Below are 26,948 nucleotides of genomic sequence, written 5' to 3' on the forward strand. Positions count from 1 at the left end.
CGGTGTCAGCAATCTTGAAATGATACAAGGCTGTGTTGAATTTGATGGGGAAGAAATATCCTGAAAAATCTATTGACAACAAGAGTTATTTTTGCTGATTTTCAGAGAAGTACCTCAAAGGAACAGGCTATAGGGAAGAGGCAGTGCAGTTGTGAGGCTCCTTAGGCACAGGGCAGTTTGATGGAATGAGGAAGATGCACACAGGGATATGCTTGTACTGATGAAGGCAGCACCGCAGCGTGTTCCTGCTGTGAATACGCGGGCAAACAGGCAGAGGGAAGGGAATGGCCTGGAGCTGCCACAACCTCTCTTACGCTGCCTGAAAACCAGAAGCTCACAAAGCAACAGTACCTGGAGTCTCGTGGCAGGGCCTGGAAATCAACCCTGAAAGGCTCTCAGCAGACCCTTTCTGAAGTCTTACACAGATGCCATTGCCCTTTTGTTTGTGTGGCAGTGGAAAGTGTGTGTACAGAGGAATACACAGAAGTTTAAAAAGCATTTTTTCTGCAGGATGTGTTTGGCCATGACTATTCATACATTTATTTATTGGCATCTAGCGCTGAAATGAAGTCATACCAACTTTTAGCTTCTATAAACTAGATGGGCAGCTTTCCCGACACTGGGCTGCTGCTTTCCCTTCAAGCCTGCTGCTGTGATGGGCTTTCTCTGGCTGGCAGACTGCTGCCTGCACTGTGCTGGTAGCCTGATGTGTCTGGGGGGTGGTTTATGGAAAGGAATCTGCAGCCATTTCCGTGTCTTTGAAGGTGTTTCTGGCTCTGGCGGTTTGCTGACAGCAAGGCCTGTTTCCCCTTATTTCTTGTGGCTCTCTTCGCTCACTAGAGTTGTTTCCTGTCATAACTTGTGGGGTTACCTTGCAGCCTTCCCACCTATCCCTTCTTTTTCTTGCTTTGACCACAGGGTGCTCTGTAAGCATAAGTTCATTTCTGCCCACGTGCATGCCTTTGAAAAATAATCTTATGAGGGACATCAGTTTATTGCAGCAACATCCAGGGACTCCAGGCAAACTCAGGCACTCATATTTCATACTTTGTCCACGGAAACACGTAGGAAGGTGCAACTTTTGCCCTGAAGACCTGTAACAGTAAATTCTGCCGAGCCTGGTGCATCCTCTAAAGTCATCAGGGGACGTACGTTATAGCTTCCAGAAAGAAGAACAGCAGAGTCAAATCAATGTAATGCTGTACCTCATCTGACTGGCGGGAATAAATTGGAAGTGAGAAAGAGGGAGGACAGGAGTGGTTAAGTACCCACCGTGGGGTGACAAAGGTTAAAGTAGCTCAGTGGCTGCTGACTTGCTACATTGGACTCGTACCAGCGTGCAGAAGATCTCGGTAGGGCCTTGGGCTCCACCAGGGTGAATGGGGTTGTAGGACTGGACTTCAGAGAGCGCAGTTTGAGCCCTGCTGTAACAAAAATTCACATGAATGATTGATTTTACACACATGAAGAGTTCTTTAAAAACCAGTGGAAATAATTGAGTACATAAGTCTTTGCCAGACTAAGACTTAGAAATTAATGCAATTTATGTGTCTCAGTTGCCCACATGAGATGATTTTTTTTTTTAATGTATCATGTGATGGGGAGAGGAGAGAATATCCTGAGGAGCTTTGTTATGTGCATGGAAGTGTTTCAGCCTCTGTCGTTTAAAAACAAACAGACAAAAAATGAAACTAAAAAGCAACAGCTAAGTTTGAAAGCAAGAAAGGATTTTCTTGCTAAATAACCTCAGACTGAGCATGTTTTAACAGAAACACTACAGAACACCATCTGTTGAAAACCGGTGCTTTATTTAGTTTTATATGTTGGGAGTTTATTTTTTATGCAAAGACAAACACAAAAAAAGAGCATCTTTGTTCTTTTGCAGAGAGTTGGATTGAACGATGTCTCAATGAAAGTGAAAACAAACGTTATTCCAGTCACACCTCTCTGGGGAATGTTTCTAACGATGAAAGTAAGTAACTTGTCATTCATTTACAATGAGCGTGAATGTGTTCAAGTGCTAATTTCCTGCTATATAAGTTGCTACATCTTGGTGATATTTTTAGTACTCTGTAGTTTAAAGCGTCAACTCACTTGACACATCCAATATTATTAATATTTTTTTTCTGGAATATTTGCTATTTTGCATTATTTAAAAGGAAGTAATACTATCTAATGTTTAAAACAACCAGAAGAATTTGTGTGTCAGTGAATAAAGGTTGGATGACCTCTAAAATGTGCTGTTAGTATTAGCTCATGAGTAAAACCATCTGTTTTGCTTTTCACTGGTGAACACCATGCAGTTGAAATACAGGAAAAATTGTGCTGTTTTTCAATACTACTATATCAAGTCATACATATAAAATCTTTCTTTTAAGAATTAAACAATCATCAGATTTAAAAAATCCCACATATTAAATCATGATATTGCTTCCTTTTTAGTCATAGAGAGGAAACAATTATAAAACTAGCTGATTTTAAAATAGCTATTTTCTTTTACCTCTTCTAGTTATAGTAATTTTAGATCTTGATTTTTAGCAACAGCAGGTAATTAAAAAGACCCCCAAATACCTTAAAATAACCTAATTGTTTCTTTTTAAAATTGTAAGACAATTTTTAGTTTACCATTTAGTTTTCCCTGTTTATGCAATTTCTATTCTACTTAATTTGCCTAAAGCAAAATACTCTTCACGTTAGTTTTCCTCACTGGACTTCATATGTTAGTTCAGGTTACAAGATATTAATGCAGGCTGAATTCTTTATTTCAGAAAGACTCACATTTTTATAATATTCAAGCACATAAGTTTAGAAAATGTATTTTTAATAACTTCTTAATTACTGAATGTCCCTTTTACGTTTTTTGCTTTTTAAGAGAACTACTTTATTTTGTTGTCATAGTAAAATTACATGCCTTGCAGCACAGTGTTTTAGTGGATCACGGAATTTGCTATATTGGGGCCCTACTCTTATTTGTCCATGGATCTCTTTTGAGGCAATATCTCTTCTGAAGGAGAAAGGAGGTGTTTGTTAGAAACATGGTATTTATTCATGACTCCCAAGCTAAGAACAGTGGACAAGAATCCTTAAAGACAGACAACAAAACTTGGACAGGTTTGGGTTTTTTGGTTTTTAAAAATTAAGGAATTAGAAATTAGTTTCTGTTTAAAAATAAAATTGTAGTGAATTTTAGTGAAAAACAAAAAACATCTGCCTGTTAATTTGCATTTTAGAACCTGTGAGACTTACAAAATTGATTTCACTCTGATGCTACTGAGAAAGTGATGGAAAGAATTGGTAATGAATGAGATGTGACTTCAGATTCTTAATAGGGTCAGAATTCAGGATTCAACCCCATTGACTTTAGTGAGCTTTTCCTTAGACTCACAGTTCAAGACAGTATTGTCAAGGTAATTATTTAGCACCACTAGCTATATTAAAAAAAAATTATAATGTCATAATTATAGGTCTTCTATGTTCTGTTCTAGATCTATTACCCTAAATAGGTTGTAGCAAAACTAGTGGTAGTTTGTCATATGTGCTTTGAGCTTAAATGCAAGCATGAGAAAACTTCCACATACCTAGGGACAGTAAGAAGTGGACCTGAGTGGGTTAGCAAGAGCAGGTATTTCAGACAATGGCACTGAGAAGATTGGATGGTTGTTAATTCTGTTTTCTGGTACTGGAATTAAGGGGCAAGTGATGATAATGAAAGGTGGCAAATTTAGAACTGATAAAACATATATAAATGAATTTATCCCACAATTTGTGTGCAGAAGACATTGTCACAGTATATAATGGAAACCCAAATGAGAGCTGATTTTATCTAGCTTCCTTCTTAATAGCCAGTTCTTCCAGATGCTTCCTTTGCACTGATACCAACATTTCTGTAGTGCAGATAAGAGAATTAATCCACCTGAAAAGTCATCCTTGTTTTGGGGGGTGAGGGGAGGGAGCGGAGAGGGTGAAGAGGAAGAAGTATAAAAGAAAAATAAGCCACTTGCCCAGCAGCAAGAAGATCGGTAATCTGTGAAATCCAGCACAAACTAGAAGTTTCACCTTAGAAATCATTGTACTATGTGCTCCTTTCCAGCCCTTGAGTTCTTTCTAACATTTCTCTAACAGTGCCCACACACCAACCAAGAAATTTCCAAACTGTTGTGTCACTTTGTCCAGCCTCTGTCATACATTTACAAACAGCAGGAGGCAAAATGTTTTTAGAAAACCTACGTAACCCTATTTGAATTCTTCAGAACGGTGGTCAAATTGCTGTTGTCAATAGAGCTCCAGTTTTCATCTGCAGCCAAAAGAAGGCATCATCCATCTTTCTCTTGACTAGTTTTTTGTCTCTAAATACATTAGGTAGCTGTTGGCTGGACTTTACCAGAGAAAATGTGGTTTTGGTGTGGGTTTTTTTTTTTTTTTTTGGCCTTGCATCCAGTGAAGACTATGAGAATTTGCACTGTGAACTGATAATGTTCTTACTCAGTATCATGCTTGTTCTTGTGACTATTTTTTCCTGGGTGTTTTTAGAGTTCATAGGGTTTTGGGACAAGAGTAATAGTTTTGCTGGTCTCCTTTTCTACAGTTGAAGTATGCTACAGAACCATACTTCAGGCCACAGGGGTCCTTTGCAATCTTCTGTTCTCATCCAGGCACCTCCAGGGCTCTTGAACCTGCATGACATTGTGAAGGGAAGAAATGACTCATAGCTGTGGATTCCCATGGTCTCGCTGCTTCTTGGGGTGCTTCTTACCCTCTTGGAAACTTTTATGACCTCTCCCAAAACACAGCTTTTACACCCTAATATAAAAATTCTAGGTAAATTTTATTTCAGTTTCCAGTTTTTTAAACATTTTTCCTTCCACCACTTCCACACTCTACTTGTTAGTCAAAAGATCCACAGGAAAAGGGAATGGCACAACCTCATATCTAATAATTAAAAAAACCCAAACCCACAACATTTTCTGTGTACTGTGCGTTGAGCCAGATTGTCCAAATTGAAATGGGGTCTGGAAGAATACTATTCAAGGATTATGAAAGTTTCAACTTCAGTTCCATGGGGAAGGAGTCATGACGTTACATGATGAAGTGGAAGGGTTGCTTGTCCAAATCTTCTTGCATATTTAGAAATGTGAACGTGTAGACAGTTCATATGAGATAAAAGAAAAGATTCAGACTACTTTTTGCACTTCAAAAGCAGTGTTCAAAATCCGTGTTCAGACTGGCTGAAATGGAAGATTTATCCAATATTTTCTTTTTTTTTGAACTGAACGTCTTATTCTTCCATTGGAAAAAAATATTTTAAAAAGAGCTACTTGGTTTTGTTGAAATTTTCCTTGGGGAAAATTCTTTCTTTTTAAATCATACCTGTTCAATTAGAACTATGTGCCCATATTTCTCAGAGGGTTTTAAAAAATCCCACTATTTTAAAAGCATGGAATACATGCTAATGAGCCTGAATCTTATTTATGGCTACATGTAAGTAAGAGACAAAGTAGCTTCTTACTATCACTTAATTTTAGCTAAGGACAAATCGCTTTTGAGAACAGTCAGAACCTGGACTGCAGGGGCTACAGAGGAAGAGGCTATTGCTCTGAAAGGCATGGAGCTACCTGAACTCAGGGAAGGATTTTATCTATATAAAGCTACTAATAACATATTAGCTCCTCAGAGGTTCTCTGAGACACACAGAAGCAGCACTGGAAACTACAGGACTCTTCTGTTATCTCCACAGTGGAAAGCAGAGCTTTAACTCCACTTTAGTTATGACAAACAGACTAACATCAACATTTTAGAAAAAGGAGTACTAATGCAGGGTCTTCACTTTGTGGATGTTCCACTTACTGTGTTTAAGGCAGCATGCTTAAAGAGGTGCTGAGCATAGTTCCTATTGTCTCCATGTCTTGCTCCAAGAAGCAAGAAATCCCTTGAGCTGTACCTAAAATCAGACAGCAGAAGTTAGAGGATACTACTGAGAGTTCAGGGAAAGCCACAAACATATGCACAAGGTACAAACAGAACTCTACTCTGGTGGCTTTGAAACAGAATTTTGAAAGGAGAAAGAGCTGTTAGCAAAGAAACTTCCATGGAGTTTGGGAAGAAAAAGGTTCTCTGATATCTCTGGGAGCCAAGAAATATTATTTTTCTAGTACATTGGTGATCCCAGTTTTTAATATCTTTGAAGGCCTCTTCTGTGCTGAGAGTTTTACTTGCAGCTGTCTAAGCTATTACCTGCTTTCAGCTTGGGATGAGTACCAGGTTTCCCACCTAACCAGGTACCTTGAAGATACCTTTCCTTGGAATCCTACTGGCAGTGGAGTGAGATCTGCTCCTAGCAAATGGGTTTCTCCCTGAGGTGCTGTGCGGTTGCCGTATGTGTGAACACCTGCAGCTGTGCATCAGGAGCAGGATTTGTCCTCATGACTTCAAGTCCTTTTGGATTTGTCACAGAAGAATTGTCAGCTCTGTTCTTTGACAATGCCTCGAAGCAAGACTTCTTTTCAGTGTCTTTATTTCCTTTCTTTACAAAATAGATTGGATTTTAAAAGTATTGAATTTTAAAAGGTATGGGTTCATTTTAATCTACAGCATTGTTCTGATGGGGACTGATAAAATGATAGGCTAAAAAGTAAGGGAAAACAGCATTTCTTACCTCTTTCATGCTGTACAAACAGATCTGGGATCAGACCTGAGTCAAGAGTTACACAAAACGTTCCCTGCTCAATAGGGAAGCCATTAAGTGCCCTGCTACCAACTAAAATATAAGGAATAGGGATATTTATTATTTTCTGCTCGTCAATTATCTGATGAGATTATATTGTTAAACTATACAAGGTAGAATAAGGTGCTTGTATATGTAATACTGAAAGTTTGTATTTCTAGGTCCCCTCCATTCCTATACCATGTGCTATTCTTTCCAGCTATTTAATAAAAAAGTGAAAGTTTTCTGAAAATAAGTATTTTAGCTAACATCTGGTGAACATGAGAAACATTTTGGCTGACAGCTGGTCCATTGGCAGAAAACAAAAAAAAATTCTGTTTTCTTGCACAGAGACTTGATTTTGGGGGAGACAAGCACTAACTCTGTGAAAAATTCAGTTTTGTTGAAGATCCAATTGTTCAATGGGTAATATTTTGATGGAAAATGGTGCTTAAAGGATTTTTTTGAATAAGTTCAAAGTCCATCATTCTCCTTCTTGGTTTTAAGGGACAGTTAGCGGAGGATGCTGAAGAGTCTTGAAGAAGGATCCCCAGGAAGCAGACTTACCTGAGGAGGGAGATTTAAATTGCAGTTTATAATCTTACTGTTAGTTTGTGTTGTTAAAACAAATCCTTACGTGGGAGGAGCTGAGTATGGCTGGCTTGTAGTGTGTCTGCAGGCAGGTTAGGTAAAGCACCTGCTCACACACAGGTTCTCACTCTTAATGTGAGTGAAAAACAGCTGGGGGGGGGGGGCGGGGATGGAAGCGATGTAGAGATTCTAATATTGTATAATTTAGCTATTGGCTTGATGTCTGATAGAGGGCCACATATCCAGGGGAAAATTAAGTCTAGTTAGCACGGGTGAAAGCCATCTAGTAACAGACCTCTGAATACTAGCCCCCTTAAATGAAGAAAGATAATCAAAAGTTTTATTCTGGGGAGGGGGAGAGTAGTACCTCTTGGTTTCACAGGCAGAGGCTTAGAATTTCTGCACCTTAGTTAGACAAGGGGTTATTTAGGTCAGTGGCTTTCAGCCTTTCCAATTTGCATCCCCCTAGCAATTTCCAGTGAGGTAGAAACCAACTGTACACTGAACTTAAACCAGTGGATAGTAGGCTTTGACACTGACATAGAAAATACTGATTAAGAAATTGGATGACTTCCACCTGGGAAGCAATAACCTTAATTTGAACAAGAAGACGGTGGGGCACAGGAGGAGGACTGGGCCCCCACATGCTGCTGATACCTAAAGGCAGCAGCTTTGGTGGTTGTACCTCGCTGTGCCGACTCCCTCCCCGCAACAGCAAAGGCCTGAATCCCTCCGGTCATAGAAAGGCGCTGCAGTGCCTTTGTGTTTTGGGTCCCTGTTGGCAAGGCCTGCGCACCCCACATGACTGCGAGCTGTAATTTTCATTACTAAAGCAGAGGAAAGCCCCCCGCCCCAGCCAGTACTTTACTCCCTGCAACACTTTGCTGAGATGAACCTTTCATAACTATCTCCCTTTCACTTTTACCTCAGGAACAGTTGGGAGGCCACCGGCTGCTGGGCACCTGGAGGGCCTTGGCAGGCCAGGCCAGCCTGCTCGTGGGTGAAGGAAGCTGCAGCAGCCTCTGTGCCCCAAGCCTGGGGAGCTGCCATAACTCCTGCGCGTCCCTCCCAGCCCTGCTGCCTATTTTTTTGCTGGCCGGGGCAGCCGGGAAGATACAGCAGGATGCAGGACTGGACCGGGCTCTGGTCAGGCCACCTGCCGCTTGCCCCTCCATGGCAACTATGGGGCCTTCCATGCCAGGGCTCACTTGCCCTCCCAGCAGGTGCTCTTGCACCTCCGAGCCGGGCTCCCTTGTCCCCTGTCACCTGGAAAACCGTGAAACTCAACCCAGAAGGCTCTTCCCACCACAGAGCAGGGCAGACATGGCCGTCCCCTCCTCCCCAAGCCTCTCCTCAGGGAAGGTTGGAGCCAGGCAAGCTCTTCTTAGGGTGTCTGTGCTGTCAGTTAAGGGTAAGACGGGAAAAATGGTCGGTGTTGTGAGAGGGGACAGCCCCAACTATTTTATCTACCCAGTGGTTTAAATCCGTGCTGCATGGCTCTGCCTCCCGCTACGGAGAAGGCATTTGTCCTGCCGCCGCTGAGGCCGGGGGCTGTTGTCGAGCGTCAGCGGCCTGTGGCAGCCACGGCCGCTCGGCATTCAAGCCCTGTGTGCCGAAGGTTTGTTGCATGCCGACCGTTTGTTTAGGAAAAACAAATGAAAAACACAATTTAAAAGTGATTTGAAATGTGTATGTTGGTCCTATGAGCTGAATAAAAGCGGGCCCCTGAAAGGCAGGGAAGGAGTGTGCGGTCCAATAATTAGAGGCCTATTGTCATGCAGATGCAGAAGAAGGGCTGCTCGCAGTGTCTGCGGGTAACTGTAAATCTGGATTTTCCTGACATTCAGGGGACCGGCCTCGCAGGCTAAAGGATGTTCGGTTAACACAACTTGCCATATATGTAATGGAAGAAATACTGTGACGCGAGGGCTGAAGACAGTGTTTTCCAAAGTGGCATTTTTTTTGTGTGCACTGGTTCTTGGGACTGCACAAAAGGCCTCCCAATGGGGTCTGATGTTCAGAGGAGATAGCGCGGCTCCCTCCTCTGAATCCCTAGGAAGATTCAGCATCCTAAAGGCTCACTTAAATAACTTCTAAAAGTTAATTGTATGAAGAAATGAAACTTGCAGCATGGTGTACAGGCACAGTGGTTTACCTCATTGTTTAGGTATCAAAGCCTTCTACACTTAATGCTTTCATCAGGGACAAAGTTGTTAAAATATCAAACTGTGTTTGATACAACAGTGTTTCCCAAAGAATACCCTTCTGGAGATGCTGATTCTGCTTCACTCCAGCTTTCACCTAGGAATGTGTTATATGCTTTGCAAATCACAATTTAATAGGAATTATTCTATACATACTTTTAAATTGTTTCAAAAGAACTAATGTGAACTAGGAAGAATCCAATATTTTAAGAGTTTTATTTTAATTACCTTTTTCTTTATTAATCTTTTATTCAAATTTTTGGAAAGTCAGCAGATCAGAGAGTTACCTTGGAAACAGTTAATGAGGAATACTATCAGAAAAATTATCTGAAAAGGAATAAAGTACATTATAGAATGTTTTTAATTTCAATTTTTCTTGTTCAGAATTAATCTTTGTAAATTTATAAACTTCTAGTATATATCATATGTTAGGATTGCAACAGTGGGTGAACCCCATTACGTTAAATGCCTCATCTAATATAAAACTTGGGTAAGGCAACTGTTCTCTTAAAGCAGGTGAAAGTGTTTTTATGTTCTGACATGCTGCTAGAGGTCTAAGAGTTGGGTTTTTTTCATATAAATTTATCCTTTCCAATGTCATTATTCCTATGTACCGCTCTGCTCCTACTACCAGTGATGTTTGCATGGTTTATTGCCTTAAGCAGTATCTACGGATGCTAGCTTAGGGAACATCGTTATTTATATTTCCACAATTTAGCCAATATTTTGAGAAAGCTTTGGCACTTGAGAACGTTTTTTTAATCAGATAATTCGTCACCAGTTCATAAATGCCTGAGCAATTCCCACTGAAATTACATAGTATTTTTTTGTTTCTTAACAGATGAGGAAAAAGAAAATAATAGAGCATCGAAACCACACTCAACTCCAGCTACACTGCAATGGTAAGATACCTTTTAAAAAAAATCAAGAAAACCTGTTAGCGTTTTTTCTTATACTTTTTTCAGCTGAAGTGAATAGAGGTCTTGGACATCGTATACAGTTCTAAAGATACTTCTAATGTATGTGTTTAATCTGCTCATTAGCATCCTGCACAGCATTTCTCAATGAATGTCTTACTCTTATGGGATTTGTTTGAACGCAGGAAACCTCTGATATAGTTTAGAAGATCTACTTGGCATATTTGTTTGCCACCTTGCCAGCTGGTGATTTGTGGTTTGTCATCATTGTTATATTTGTTACAAAAAGAAAACTAGTACTGAGAATTTTTTTCAAGACTCATATTTATTTCAGCGTATGATGAAGCCCACCTTTACTGACTGTTTTACTGAAATAAGATCTCTGTAATTTAACGTAGAAGACAACAAAAGAAGAGAGTGAGTTTGAGGTTTGATTCATTTGTCAAAATCCCCTTGCAAATTTAGTGAGGGGAAAAAAGGAAGGGCAATTAGGAAGAGAGAAAGAGAGCATAGGGAGAGGAAAGTTTGTGAGTTAGTCTACTGTGCTATGAAAAATGAACAAGTGCTATTCACTGTGATTTACAGCAGTATTTTAGGCTGCATGTTCTGTAATGTTACTTATACTTCTGATATCCCTTTCTATAGGTTATCTCTTAGACTTTGTTGACTTTTCCCTTAATTTAGGTTTTCAATTCTGGTTTAGCTTTCTTAATATTGTAAGTGATCAAGCGTCTTTCAGGAGGTTCCTTGTATCTGGCAGAACAGAACTCTGTTACAGAGAAGCCTTGGAGCATGCTTATCTGAAAACCCATACTCCTTAGCTTGTTTTAAGTCTTTTAAAGAAAGGCCTTTACTTCACCTATAAGTACTTCTCATAGTTTTCTGGATGAAAAGATAAGATTATTGGCAAAAGCCGTGGGGTTTTTAGCAAAATGTTAGCAAAATTATTTTTCTGCATCTGTCAGTCTCTTGGGAGATCTAACTGAACAAACAGTAAAGAATAATTCATTCAGTGAATTTCACTCTTTTTCTCTGCCTGTGAAATTCTATGATTCTGTGAAATATGCATAAAGAGATTTGGATTATTTAGTCTATATTTGCTTTCTAAAGTTGATCAGTTAAATTTTAGATTTAAAAAACCCTAAGACTTGGGGGTTGATTTAGGATAGGTTGCTGCAAGCATTCAGTGTTCTGCCTTGCAGAAACTTGCAGACACTTCCAGTGCAAATAATGAGATGTGCAAATATAAATGAAGGCATTTAGTTCTGAACTATTGCTTCTTTGTACCTATTTGTATCACAGAAGTGCTGTTTTTCAGAAGTTCAAGAAAAGTGAATAGAGTGACTACAGACAGAGAAAATTGTTAAAATAATAGTGAAATGTCATAAAGGTATTTTATTATTTTCCATTATTCATCCACACAACTTCAACACAGTTCAAACAGGATAACAAAGAACTACCTAGCTGAAATAAAATAGCAGGCAGGGCTTACCAGTCCCAAATTCAGAACAGTGTTTATTTTGCAGTAGAGTCAGTTAAGAGTCTTTTCCACAGGAGCAAATAACGTAGTAGCCAAGAAGTCAGAGTTAATTAGAACATGCCAACGATACTGTTCCCAACAGAAAACATGCAAATACTGTAAACAATCTTTTGCCAAATACTTTCAAGCTTCCTCGGTCATAAAGGTTACTAAATCCCTAAACTCCTGGGATATTGAGCCCTGCTGGAATGCAGTGTGCACGCTAATGCTCATTCAGCAGTGTTTGCAATAGAATCCTAGAATTTTGATTCTGAAAAGGCTGCTTACATCATCTTCCCTTCCCCCTTGCTAGTGGGGGCTTACTACCTGTCTGTTGTGTTATTTTTCTTAGACGTTTAGGTAGGTCAGACATTCTCCCTTTTGAGTCTTTCAGAGCATCTGCAATTTCCTCCATTCAATTTTCCTCCCAAAAATATGTGAGGGAACAGAAAGCAATGAAGTTTTCAAGTTTAATTTCTTTAGCTGGCATCGAACTGAATTATACGATTGGCTCATTTATTAATAGACCTGTAGGTAAAAGTTTCCCAGCTTAGTAGCCATACCATAGAACAGTTTTCTGGTGGTTTCCATATGCTTTTCAGCCTGTGTACTGCAGCTTTGAATTGGTATTTCCTGAAGAAACTGTGCTACTGGGTTTGATACACTAAATAGAGTTACAAGCTCAAAAGTTGTGGTCAAATTGCTAAAGTAATAAGCTTGCTTTGTGTGAAGATGTCGAGTTTCCACTGTTCTGGAAAACCAGACCCATTAGCATCAGGTTATTTGTACTCTGGTAGTACCTAGAAACCCATGGGTTGGTAAACTTTTGTGGTCAGCACTGTACAAATGCTGCACTGAGCACTTCCTGTAGGTTTAGCTTTACATGTTTGACAGTTTTGCCTGCTCAAGCCTCAGACCAAATTTTTGCGCAGTCAAGAAAGACAGAAGACTAAATTGACCTGAATAAGCCTTGGGTAAGCGTGTGTCCTACCCTCTTACAGGAATCTCTGGGCCAGATTCAAGAGGTGGAAGTGGTGAGGTAAATTATTGACCAGATTTCAGGGTACAGTACCAAACTTGCCTTGTTTTGGCAAATGGAAGCACCACAATTGTCTGCAGCGTCTGGTGTCTGCCAAGTTAAAGTTGGTCATGTTTTTACTGTTAGATGCTACTATCATTTACAGCTAATGAAGGCAATGGAGTATTGGAGAACAGAAACAGAGGAAATGTCAGCAGCAAGGAAAAAGAAGGGGAAGAAAGTAGTAGGGAAAGTGAAGCAAGACATAAGGGAAATACGTAAATTTTGTCACATGCTTCATATTGCCACCAACTTTATTAGTTATTCCTTGTATGGTATCTTGCTGAAAAGAGCGAACAACATCCATCCCATGGGGATCTATCCTTAATACTTCTCCAAAGGCAAAGTACATTGAACACTATAAAGGAGGAGGAGGAAGAAGTAGCTGAAGATGCCAAGAAGCACGTCTGGATGACTGTCACCCTGCCTAAATATCTTTTTCCTGGAAACAGGAATGAAGTTTTTGTTTTGTTTCGTTGATGACACAAAATGAAGTGAAAGGCTTGGTAAACGTAGCATTACTGCCAAATACATCATAATTGGGGAAACTACACAAGCTTGAATTTAACTGTTAAGGCATGAATATATCAATACCTAGTATCCTGTGCTTATCCCATGTTCCTGTGTTCATTATCATCTGTAAAGCTATAGCTTGCTAAACACTTGGCTCTAAAACCTTTATGGTTATTTCATTGGTGAACTGGTTAACCAAATTGTAACTAAGTGAAAACAAAAAACTTTATTTTACCTCAGTTTGGGGTCTGTGTGTGTGTCTACTTCTCCAAATACAGAATTATTCAAAGCACGGACAGCCTAATTCCATGCAGTTTGGTGGCTTACAGTGTAGGTGCTCCGAATAATAACAGTATTGTGAAGCTAAAGTCAACAAAACTATTCTATTTTCTGCAACATTTGTAAAAAGAAGTAAAAAAGAGGAAGGTAAAGCATTGCTAGGTAATAAATTCTCCCCAGATTAGTAGTTACTCAGAAATTGTTAGAATGCATCAAAATTGATCTGCTCTAGAATCCTGTATGTGATTAGCAATGGTAACATTACAGTTGTTCTGTTGCCTTCATATCTGAAAACAAGTCTGTAACAACACTACAGACCTGACTCTGCTATAGAATAATCTCATTTAATCTAGAAGTATATAAGTATATAAAGAGGGAAACAGTAATAGGGACAGATAAAATTGTCATTCCTGTGGAAGGATTAGGGGTTTTATTGCTATACTGTGGTGGTACAAAAGGTCTCATTGTGAACTACTGGATTTCACATGGCTTTATTAGGACATTTAAAATGTTATATATATATTATTTCTGATAATGATTTGTTAGGTAGAAGATTGAGTTCATTATCTTTCTACAATACTGTAGAATGAAGCTGAATTCAAAATATGATAAAGTTGTTAAATAAAAGACAGGAAAATAAAAGAAGTGGAGCAAGATGGGGTTTTGATCATTAAAAAAAAAGTTCAGGTATAATGGAGCATTGTTCAGTGTCAGACTAATGACTGTCTGTGAAAGAGAGGAGAAAAAGAGAAAAATTCATCAGATATGAACAGAAATAATTAACTGCTTTTCTTTCTGTCCTGTCTTGGTCACGGAAGCTGACATTCCAATTAGCAGCTATAGTATACAAACGAACTCTCCAGGTTTTGAAAGGAGGTTTTGTTAAAGCACTATGAATTTGAGGAAAGATGCCATGATGATATTTCTGTAGAAACCAAGGAAGAAAAGATGTTGCCCATACAAACTGATTCCATTCATCTAGCCGGATATCTTATTAAAATAGTTTGCAGTCACAAATGATCACGATAACTGAAATGGAAGGTAGGTAGGTCCTGAAAAAGGCAATGAAGGAAAGAAACTAGATATTTGGAAGGTGTTCTACAGCTATCAAATGACGGGGTTATTTACTGTAAAATTGGATTTTTTTGAGAAACTATTAATTTTCTAATATGTTTAAGAGGAAGTTGCACCTACCTTCTTCTCCTAGCCAGCAAGGCAGACAAGCACACATGTAATTATATGCATATGAGTGACACCATAGATGACAAGATTAATTATGGTTTAAAGTTAAGTGTGTATGTAAATACCTCTTGAACTTTGTTGGATCAGCAATCATAAAAATGTCATTTCCAAGGAATGTTTATTCTAATCTATAGACTTATAATGAGTCCATTTTCAGATTTTAAAGATGAAGCATATGCCTATTCATATATCTGATGCATAATTTAAAATTTTATAGTTGTGTGTTTGCATGTGTAAATGAATAATAATAGTTTCTACAAGGCAGAGGAGGGTGTTATTTCACTATTTTATTCAGCATTGTATTCAGATCATGGACTCTTCTTTCACTTTGTCCATCAGCAATAGCAAGAAAATATTATACAGATATGATTTTGTGCACACTCTTGAGTATTTGCAAATAACTTGCTTTAGCCACATCTGCTTCCTCAAGGTACAGAATTTTGCATCTGGACAGGAGTGAAAAGAGTGTCATGAACCAAAGGTGACCTGTCCTGTAAATAATGAGAGAATGCTTCCTCTCAGTGAATGTTTGTTGTTTTGTAGTTGTACATATATTTGTTTACTGCAGGATGCTTTTAGGGTGTAACATTACTAGTATATTTTTTCCTAAAAATAGCATTTTGGAGCATGGTCAAAACCCAATATCCCTTTGTGCTAATCTCTACTTGCCTGAGAACTCACAGCCTATGTTTTTGATAGCAAGCATGACCCAAATGAAGCAAGTAAGCGTTATGGAAGTGAATTGGAAGGACCACTTAGGAACAAAGCAGAGAAAATTTAGTAGACAAGCAGAAACCAGAGTGTTTGGTCTTAAAGATGTGGCTTTGCACACTGTTTACCATACAGGACATCCAACATACTTGCAGTTCTCTCTGTTTGATATTTGCTTTTTAAGGCTGGAGGAGAACTATGAGATTGCAGAAGGTGTTTGCATTCCTCGAAGTGCTCTCTACATGCATTACTTGGACTTCTGTGAGAAAAATGACACGCAACCTGTTAATGCCGCCAGCTTTGGGAAGGTAAGTCTAAACAGCAGTATGATGCCTTGAGCTCTGACCTGGTTCAGGTGAATTTGGATTATTGAAAAGAATTAAATCATCATTTACCACTAGAGATAGAGGTATATGAATGGAACCTCTTACGTATTCAAGTTATTGGACAAAGGCTAAGATTTTAAGTATTTTGACGGTTGGAATAATTTCTAATCATGACAAAACTCCAGAATACACTAAATTTTTTGATGACTTCAGTCCCCAGCCTAGCTGACAGTGACATGGTATACAATACTGGCAGCTTGGAAGTTGAATATAAGCCAGTGTAAACACATCTGCATTGTGACCTGCACTGCTTTAACAAATACATATATTTTTAAAATAGAAGGGTAAAATATAAATCATTCAATTCTGGAAGCTGTCTGTGCCATTCTTGTGAGCATGATACAGAGATCCCTGAATCAACGGTATCAGCCTGCACTGGCAAATTCACATAGTGGAGTACAATGCTTCCAGATATGAAAGTCCAGAAAGCATCTGATGGCATTTGTGTGGCACTGCAGGTACAGGCTGCCAAGTTATCTTTGTACTGTGATTCCTTGTGCTTCCACTTTCCGGTCCAGCTCTAGTAAGAGCCACTGCGGTTAACTCCAGACTCACAGAGGAGATGCACTCTTAGCACAGATGCAGCTGTGCATTGTCCAGATGTGAGCAGTAAAGCTCTTACGCTATACATCACTAGCAGACATTAATGGCTGGCTAGGATGTTACATAAAGTTCTTATTTTGAATTTGCTGGTTAGGTGATGTTTTCCTCTCAGTGTAAAGTACGATGATATTTTTATATTTTTAATTTTTGTTTAAAACTGAAATTTTACTTTAGAATGTGTCACAGGCCTTTAAAACTTGTAGGCTGTGAAAAAAACAGTGTAGAGTTTGCCACTGTCTTTGAAATGCTTGCAAGCATGAATCTGAAGCTGATTGTCCTGTAAGCTATTCTCTTCTAGTGTTTGCAACACTTCTTATTCTATAGAAGTGCTGGGTATTCAAAGAAGGAAAAATGTTCCTAGGCTAAGTGCCTGTGTAAAGAGTAGGTGAAGGAGAAGAATGTATTTAATGAGGTGTCATGTTCTATAGTGCATCTTTATGTAGGCAGCTTAGCAAAGCAAGTAAAATGCACCATGTTGTAACATTACTATGTTTGTTGTGTCTTAAAGACCTGTAGCTCAGTTGATTCTGTTAGGTTTCTGTTTAAATACACTGTATAAGTGTGAATGAAATCGTTCGTTCTATATATCATTGCTACCAAGTGGTAAGTATAGTGGCAACATGTAATTTAGGAATAGAGAGAACAAGAAACAGATTTCATGCAGGCTAGCACATTTGCAACATCGGTAAAATTTACATGATGCTACTTTTGCTGCTACTAAAAACTTCTATAAATTATAAGGTGTAAATATTCTGAAATTATTTCATCAGAACATAAATTTACTAGGAACTTCACCAATTTTTGGTGTGCAGCAGTCTTGTTACACTGTATATTACTGCATCCACCTTCTTGCCGGCCCCTCATACACACACACCCACCTGTTCATCAGTAGGAGTACCTTGACCTAGCAGGACAGGTACAGTGTCTTCCATCCAAAAATCATGGCATTCCAGCGTGTTTTTCATGTGCTCTGTTCCAGTGTTTTCCACTTGGTTGCAATAAAGTTCTGAAGCAGTGATGCATGAAATTTGTTTTCCCTTTTTGTGGGGAGGAAGCCATACAGAATCATCCTAGTACTGTCCCAAACTAGTGCTTCATGTGGCCATCACTTTTGGATCTGGAAACTGAGGCTTCTGCACAGGTGTGTCCAGGAACCTCAGACAACACTGGCACAGATATTGAAGGGAAACAGGCTTCTGCATCTGCAGAACCTGGAGCAGACCCCAGTGATTCTGTCCAACCTATTATTGCTAAGAAAATGTACTGCACAGTCATGAAGATCAGCAAGGCAGCCACCCACTTCGTTCAATCAATAGCTTGCAGTCAGCTTCTCCTTAGGAGCAGGCATATGGATGAGGTTTTAGCCAACAGGCTTGTTGTCATGTGACTTAAATACCTTATTGGCAATGTGTGTTGCGTAAATGCCTTGGAGGCAGTGCAGTGAAATAGGTGCTATTTGAGGGCTTCCGCACTTAGCTGCTGAAACAGAGACCCCAGACATGTTTGTCCTCATTGGGAATTATCAAGAGCCCTGCAGCTGTCATCTCCTCCAGAGAAAGGAGTTAGTTGTTCTGTGAAATTGTAGACAGTTCGCCTTTCAATAGACCACATTGAATTTATGATTCATCTTTGAACTTTAGCTCTGCGGGCAATGTTAAACATTTAGGCTTTTTCTTTAACAGACTGGTAGTTTTTAGAAAGAGACATGGAGTTCAGCACATTAAAACAATCTGTAATAAGTAAAATCCTAATGTATTGTTACATACTCAGTTACATCTCAATTAACAGAACAGTGTTGATTTCACTTTTAAAGATATCACTGGAGACATGAAACTTGCCTGAAAGGGATCTATCGAGATTAAGGTTTTGTAGACAACACTTCAGCCGATGTGTACTTCTTAAGCCTGATGTAAGTCAAATATATCCACAACAGAGCATGGCAGGGAGAACAGACAAGTTGTTCATGAACAGCTGAACTAATGGATCTTGTTTCCTACCATCTACTATGTTCCCTAAATCCATAGCCTTACCGAAATCTTATATAATATCTCCATGTTTCCCTGCAGTACATTCAATTATTTCCAGGTCCCAGTCTTGGGGACCATCAAGGTCTTGCTTCTTTCTGTTTCCTCATACATTTGCTGCACCTTCTTTCTACGTTATTTTTAGATTCCCTCATGTCTGCCTGCCTATTTGCCTGTCTCTTTTTCTCTCCTCCCCCCATGCTGGCAGCTGGGCAAGAAGCAGCACATGGGGTGGCTGGTTCAGAGCAATAGAAGTGTTGACTGGTTGCCTCATACTAATGGTTGTCCAGTCAGGCAGTGCCAAATGGCTCAGCTAAAGCCTGAGCTTTCTTCCCTGTCTTGTCCTCAACATTAACATCAATATGATCTCCCAACTATCCAGCCAGTGTTTTCTATTAAACTTCTAGGACATGGACTGGACCTCAGGCATTTGGTAATATTGGATTAGCAAAACAAAAATTGGTCTGGGGGGTGGAGACATTAACAGAGAGACGGTAATATCTCATAGACTGTTTCCTGAGGAAACCAGGCTAAGAGCAACAGTAACAAGAAGAGGAAAGAACAGAATTACTGTATAAATAAACACCTTTAAAAGAGCAGCCTATACTCCTAAGCCGCTTAAAGTACATATAAAGTAAGGAAGACTCTAATATGGTTATTAATGTGATATATTCTTATATGACAAAGGGAGCTGTAGCTTTAATATGTTAGCCAAGATTTTAGTGCTTTACTCACCCAATTAATATGTGAAAATTACAGGCAATTTTGTCTATACTAGCATTTGCCAATCTGCTAATAGCTGTGCTACCTAGTCTGTCATTACAGAACTTTTTCTTGCCTGCAAAAGGCAGGATCACGCACTCTTTTACCCATGTACTTTAATTAAACAGTGACTAGGGAGGGCCCTGCATTTGCTGGTTACAGCTCAGCATCAGCAAGTGGAGACTCCAGTGTTAAACTTCTGTTCTTACTGTAGGCAGCAAAACATATTATATTCAATGGGATCATGATTTCACCCAAAAGTAAAGCAGAATAAGTAAAAATGTTCCATGCAACCAGTGAGAAGACAGGGAAGTACAGTGAGGAAGGGCAGGTATGTCACTGAGTTATTAACAATAAAATGTTGCATATGAGAAAAAGCTTTCTCACAGTGAACATGTTTAGACTGTGAATTAGTCTTCAGGCAGAAGGAGTGAAAGCCCTGTTGCTGAGATCACTTAAAAAAGACAGCAACCTTGTGCCCCTCAGCCCTGTGCTGCAAATGCCTTGGGCTCTGCTCTGGGACACTGTGGACTCGGAGAGCAGTTTAAGGTATTTCCAACTGGAAGTTCTGCCGCTGCCTGCAGCAGGAAGGGCTGAGCAGGTGTATGGGTTTTTTCCTGAGCAACATGTTAACATAAAATGCCAGTGATAATTAATACACTGAGCTGGGAATTATGGTGGATGAAGGCTCTGACTCATTATTCTCACTGTGTTTAGTTGCAAAAGCTGAATTGGGGCCTTCACTGAATCAAATAAAAAACAGGAATATTTTGAGCATTTCCAAGCCCCTCGGTAGCGATTGCATATGGATGGGTGCCATAAGGCTTGTTGGTTCTCTCCTAGCTGTAGCACGTCACCCAGCTGTTCAGCTGGGTTGACAGGTCTTTGAGCTTCTTTCACTTTTATTTCCAACACTGATTTTTGTTCTTGTCTCTTTTATGACCCTGTATGAACCTTATTTTCTCAATCAAGCCCCTTGAAGATGTAATTTTCCTCCTCTGCACCGGTTTCCCCTGTCCTCCATGTCCTCAGTTCACTGCTTTAAATTTACTGTGCAGTGCTAAGTCACCTCCCGGACCCTGCCGTATCTCTCATACAGAACACTTAGTTTCTCGTGGTGCAACCTCTTTTGCGTCCTCATGAAGTGTTCTTCCCACAACTCCCATATGCCCCCTGGAGGTTAAATACTTCCCTCTTTTGTTTTTCTTTTTTCTTTTGGTGCTTTCCTGCCATGTCTCTTGACAAGCAATAATAAATTAATATTTGAAAAGGAAAACGAAGGATGCTGACACTTTGCAGGGTGGTTCTCCCCCAGCCTGAGGTCCCTTTACATCACTCTGGCAGCATAAAGAGGTTTAACATGGATGCATGCTCGCACAAATTTTAGAGCCTCTTTGTTGCTACCTAAGGGGCTTTGCTGTAAGTGAAAATTAGATTCCAATAAGTTTATTTCACTAAATAAAGAAGGATAAAGTCCATAATAGATTTGTAATATTGGCTACGAAAGAGGTCTTTTATGTTTTTGACCGATATTTCCACCCCATTTCCAAAAAATGGGCTGAGGCACAGTTATACCAGCAGAAAAGTGCTTTTTTTTCCAATAGTTTGCTTTGCTGTAGGGAGGTACAAGCTGTACTAGCCAGAGTTCTCTTTTATCACTATGCACTGTCTCTAGGCCCAGAAGTTTTGCCAGCAGGACTGCTCCTCCAAGCATGATTAGCATAAATAGGATTTACAGTTTCATGCTGTCATACTATATATATTTGATGTTTAAAAAGTACAGACAAGTAGCCTTATTGAAGCCTCTTTGATAATGACGTTGCGATGTGATTGCATTCTGATTTGTCTTTGTATTGAAATGCACACATCTGGAAATTGCCTGCTGTGCATAAGGAGATACTTCTCCTGAAGATGTATTTTTTTCCTTCACTCTCAATTTGCTCTTAAGTAGCCTCAATAGTAACTGGTATAGCAAAGCCAAATTTACTCTTAGTGCTCTCTTCTGGTAGACTAAAGCAGCACTTGCTTTATTATGAACAATTTCTACATATGGAATGTTTTTGTATTAGACTTTTTTTTTCTAGTCAATATAGAAAGGAGGAATAGAACGGGGGAAAAATCAATCTAAAGCTGAGGATGTGGTTTCTGTTATTGCATCAAAGGACCGTATCAGTCTGATTGCTGAGTAGTCCCTGCTTTTCCTTCATCCCTTTTTAAGAGCTAAGGTTCCTGATTGAAGGGCAGTTAACACCAGTATGACTTTTCTTCCCGATTCAGAATCTGCTAGGCCAAGCTCCTCTGAGGAGGCCATAATAACACAAGTACTGCAGAAGCAAGCGGTCATGCTGGTGTGGGGAGCGGGAGTCCTACAGTGTAGTTGGAAACGTCTTTGCCCCCTTGGCTCTGCTTTGCTGATCCCTTGTATTATTGCAGGTTGCTTACTATTGCCTTTTTGTCCTTGAGCTTGGGGAGTCAGAAAACCAGCAAGGACACCTAAGTTTCTTTGGAGTGAGTTTTCCTTTCCCAAAGATTTGCCCTCTAGCAAAGGGATTTTTACTGGCTTTGCCACTTCAAGCATCTGGCTTCTAGTTAGGTCTTCAGCATGAAGTAGAGCGGCCTCTGGGCTGCTTTACCTCATCCCTTGTCAACACGTCCCAGAGGCTGTTCTTACAGCACAGGGTCTGCCAGAGTGCAGGGATCCTGGCGCTCAGCCTTTTCCCACAGATATGCTGGGTGATGGCAGTAAGCGTGCTGGCACCAGTACAGAGCAGGGGGAGTTGTGCAAGGTTTTAGATCTGCTTGGCTTCAGCAAGTCAGCACCGAAAGCGGCTGCAGCTCAGCTAAGCATCTGAGTCAGAGCATTCAATGTTTGCAGCTTTGTTGGGATGCAATAATCTGTTTGATCATGCCTTAGGCTGAATTCCATCTGGCCAGAGGAGCTGCTGAAGGAGGATATTATTGTACACAGATGAATTTGAGAAGAGGTCTCACAAGCTTCACTAAGGGGTCCAGTTCAGTTGGAGTTCCTCATGGATTCTAATCTCCACAGCAGGCAGAATTGGGCACGGTCATTAGAGAAAGTGCCAGCAGGCTTTTCTGACTTGCTTTGCAATATCAGTTGAGATGTATCAGTGCCAGAAACAAGATCTCATCCTACAGATAGACCATGCCCTGTTCCACAAAATGATGAAAGTGAGTGGAGAGAAATGGAAGGTTATTGAATCTAAACAGACAACAGATCTGGGGTCAAGAATACTGGACCTGTACGCTACAGTCTTCTCTCCTGGGCCATGCAAGTAAGCGAGCAAGGAGTAAAGAGGGTATAGGCACAGTCACACCTCTTATTTTCTTTGCACAGTTTGGTGGATTTGGGGGACAGGAATGCTATTTTGTAATGGACTAATTTGATTATGCTCTTTCATATCAGTGGATGTTTCTTGGGGCAAAGCTTTCTTGACCTTTTCCTCAAGGTAATGTGGTGTTAAGCCAGCCCCAAGCCATCTTTGAGCCAAAAGGTACCTGTTAACACAGGTGTTAATAATAACAGACTGTCTCAGGGCAGGATTTTCAAAAGCACTGAAGCAGATGGGGAAACCCCAGAATGATCCAGCTGGAGCAGTACCAGGCCAAAGATGAATAAGCCTAAAAATCCTACACTTATCATATAAGACTGAGGATATCAGCATTGATTGTGTTTCACAGCAGTGAGAATAAAGAAAGCATAGCTGTGTGGGAGTATAGTTATATTTGGCATCACCAGTTTCTTTCCTGCTGCCATGGCAAAGAAGTTTAAGACTGAAACACTACAATAGAATTTGGTAAATAAACACAGATCTTCTGTACTTGAGTTCGTAAAAGAAAAGCATGCCCTCTAGATATGGGACTTGAAACTTGAGTTGAGATAAATAGAGCCAGGCCCTGTTATGAAGGATTGTTATCAGAAGAAAGACAATTTATTCCACTGTATTTAGAATCTCTCTAGAACCTCCCAGAGCTACAGAGCCTGGAGCCTGAAACCCGTTTCTCATTCTGGCAGAGTGCAAATGCTGGTTTGCAACTTAATTTGATTTTATTTCATTTACTCTGGAAAGTTCTAGAAGCACGGCTAGAATTATTTCAAATAGAAAGGAACAAGAGTCATGAAGAATAACATCCCTCTAGATCAGATGCATTAACAAAATTAACATGCCTTTTGAAAAGTAGAAATTTAAATTATTCCAGGGAAAAGACTTCTAAAAGTCATCCTCTGCCTATTGCCCCCAGAGCAAAATTTAATATTTTGACACAGGGAGGGAGGAAAAAATTACTCCAGAATTTTCTAGACATCTCTGGTTTCTTCCATCCTTATTTTTTTGCATGAAGACAGACACATAAGATGCTTTATAAGATAGTTCGGGGTTTTTTTCCCCTGATTTGTTTTGGCATCTCATATCACAGAAGAATTTAGATGGAATAATTGGGAAACATGAAGTTCACAGTTTAATAGTGAATGCAATGAGGAGCGATGAGTTGCAGCGTAGGGATGAAGGCAGAATAGACAATACCTTCCTCATTTTAAAGCTGGGGCTGGCTCTGCTTGTGTTGGAATGTCACAGTGCTGGAGATGTGAGGAGAGATGCAGTGGCAGAAATTACAGCTGGCAGTAATCAGGATGAAGGAATGCACCTTTGCAGCCATTTGCGGTTAACAGAACAGCTCCTGCAGTTAGCCATGTCTAAGGTTAATAGGTTGTGCAGACTACAATACAGACCTTTACAGAGGAAGTGCATTTTTCTAGTTGTTGCTCATAAAGCTTTCTGTGTTTTGCATGGATGCCTAAGTAACTTATTTAATTTTTATTGCATTATTTTAAGAATGACCAAAAATACAAGTAACTAGATATTTAATGCAAGTTTATTCAGACACCTCTACTAGGTTTAAAAAGCCAAAATGGGATAAAAATCCTGTTAGCTCCAAGATCTGTGCAATATATGTTGAATGTTGTGCTACCAGCATTGTAATCTCAGTGTGAGACAATGATATGAGAAGACTTTTCTTTCCTGCATTCACTTTGGCTACCCCATACATTCAGAGTGGAAAGGTTACTGCCTGTCAGAAAGAGAAAGGTCCCCTTATGTTCTACCTGCACAGGCATTCCTAAAACCATGTATCAGCATTGTCTGCAAAAGGGTTAAAAAAATGCTGACCTGGATATACTAGTCCCCTGAAAAGGTGTAAACTATATATATGTTGTTTTATAATGTAATGACTTCTATCTGGCTCTTATGTATACAGTAGGCAATCACCAAAAAAACTATGGAGTTGCAAAAAGATAAGGCAGTTCTTAATATTTTTTTTTTTAATCAAGAAAGGCATACAAGATCTTCTATAGGCAGGAAGCAAGATCAGATCTTGAGCAGGGCACAGAGGAAAGTGAGGGAGAACACAACTAAAGTTTAGTAACTGAGAAATTGAAGGAGCATTGCTTTCTGAGGCTAATATAGTAGGGACAGAAGTTATTTGCATGTGAAACTCCTGGTCTACATCTGTCTCAAAACCAAAAAGCAAAGTAGCATAAAATAATGCCTAACAGTCAAAACTGCCACATAGTTTAGGTGGAATTTTACTTGGAAAACGTAAAACCTGTACCCTTTTACTCAGCGGATCTCATAGGGCATCTGGATTTGTGGTCACTTCGGAGAAGTATGAGATGAAATTTCAGTTCCATTGAAGGACAATGGTAAAAGGCCCGTTCACTCCAAAATTCCCTTGGATACCACCCATGAGATCTTTTTACCACTGTTTCTGTTGAGAAGCCAGCACTGCTGTGAGAACGGGGACTGGGCTCCATTCAGAAAGCAGCTCAAACTGCATGGTCTGGTCTTGATTCGTTTGCTTGCACAACCCCACTGCAGTGATGAAAGGAAAAGATCCAACCTGGTTTTCAGATCCGAACCTGCATTTTCGTGTCCGACAATTAGGAACCCCCTTTCCTCCCTATCCAGCTGTAAAATTAACTCATTTTCTGTGTAGGTCTTTAAAAGTTTATAAACATGAAACACAATGATGATGTATTTTATAGGGTGACTTTTCAGGCTGAAAGTATGATTTAAAAATCAACACTTTGGACCTTCTGCTTTTTCCATTGATTTCAGCACACAGTGAACTCCACTTTGTCCTGCCTGATCTGACTTCCCCTTTCCTTTCAGGGAAATCTCACTGCCTTTGGCAATATCATTGCACAGGGATTCGCATAAACGTGGCTGAATATAAACATTTATATGAACAGCTAGTTCATTTAGTACTTGACTTGTTTTATTCCAAACACAAGCATAAATACACATGCTCATGTGTATGAGCACCCAAGCATGAGTATGCCATGTTATACGTATTTTACATATGCAGCATTAGATCAAAAAGTCATGACTTTTTTTCCAAAGGTTTGCTAGATCATTCTTTTTTTTTTTTTGTAAATTATTGGTAAAGAATATTTTAAGTAAAAGTGATGCATACTTTTCAGCTGTTTTCTGAAAGGTGTATCTCATTGTTTAAATGTGCTGGATTTAAAAAAGAAACAAAGAAAAGAAAAAGGGATCATCTGATCAACTGCTCCCTTATTCTTCTCTTTTCCTGATCACCTCTGCCCTGATATGTAGAAATTGGCTGATCTATTTAAATCCCAGGAACTCCCACGGCATACGGTTCATAAAGTAGCATTTACAGTGTGCATTGTAACACTTCATCACTACTAGAAAGACTTGAAACTAATATGGGTTCATGTTGTTCCAAAAGAAAAAATAGGGTAAAAGTATCTCTAATATTAAGATTTGCTTTTGAGTCTACTGCTGTAAAATCAACTTTTGGAGAGGAATGGTATTTTCTGAATGACAACTGCCACCAAAAAAAAAAATTTTTTTTTTAAATCCCCTAGCCCAAAAAAACCATCCTCATAAAGTAGTTCTTCAACACTGCCTTTTTTCCCACAGCCTTGTGGAGCCCCCAACCCTGTCTGCAGAAAATGAAAGAGAGAGGGGTGGGATTAATGTGTAATTAAAGGGAATTTGGAAGGCTGAGATGTTGCGGAATGTTAGATCAGTAGCTGGAACAGCATGTGGTGTTCTTTAGGCAGGCTTCATTGAATCCATACAAAAAAAGAAAGAAGGGCTGCTTGCCTGTCTGCTCATTTATCAAACAGCTAGGCTGAACTTTCACAGCTCCACAAAAGTGTTTTACTGTTTGCTGAAGTTTTGCTCCAGAAATTAAAGCTGAACAACCTAGCGACTCTGAGTCTATGCTGCATTTTTTACATCAGCCACGTTGTGCAAAGCTCTTGGAAACCGACGCAGGTCAATTTTTACATGATACAAAGGGAAGACGATTGTACATTTGCTAAAAAAAAAAAAAAAAAAATTCTGAAGAAAGGGTCAAATATGTGACATT

The 26,948-nt window shown here is 39.6% G+C and overlaps 1 protein-coding gene across 1 annotated transcript in view; it reads left to right on the forward strand.

Moving 5' to 3' along the window:
* Positions 1–26,948, forward strand: part of RFX4 (regulatory factor X4) — a 98,889-nt gene that overhangs the window by 18,116 nt on the left and 53,825 nt on the right. Inside the window, exons 2-4 of the mRNA XM_050899815.1 lie at positions 1,886–1,972; positions 10,337–10,397; positions 15,939–16,062. Of these exons, the coding sequence (XP_050755772.1) occupies positions 1,886–1,972; positions 10,337–10,397; positions 15,939–16,062 (272 nt within the window). The remainder of the gene's footprint in view (positions 1–1,885; positions 1,973–10,336; positions 10,398–15,938; positions 16,063–26,948) is intronic.

This window comes from Gymnogyps californianus, chromosome 1, assembly GCF_018139145.2.
Source record: "Gymnogyps californianus isolate 813 chromosome 1, ASM1813914v2, whole genome shotgun sequence".
Classification (NCBI taxonomy): domain Eukaryota; kingdom Metazoa; phylum Chordata; class Aves; order Accipitriformes; family Cathartidae; genus Gymnogyps; species Gymnogyps californianus.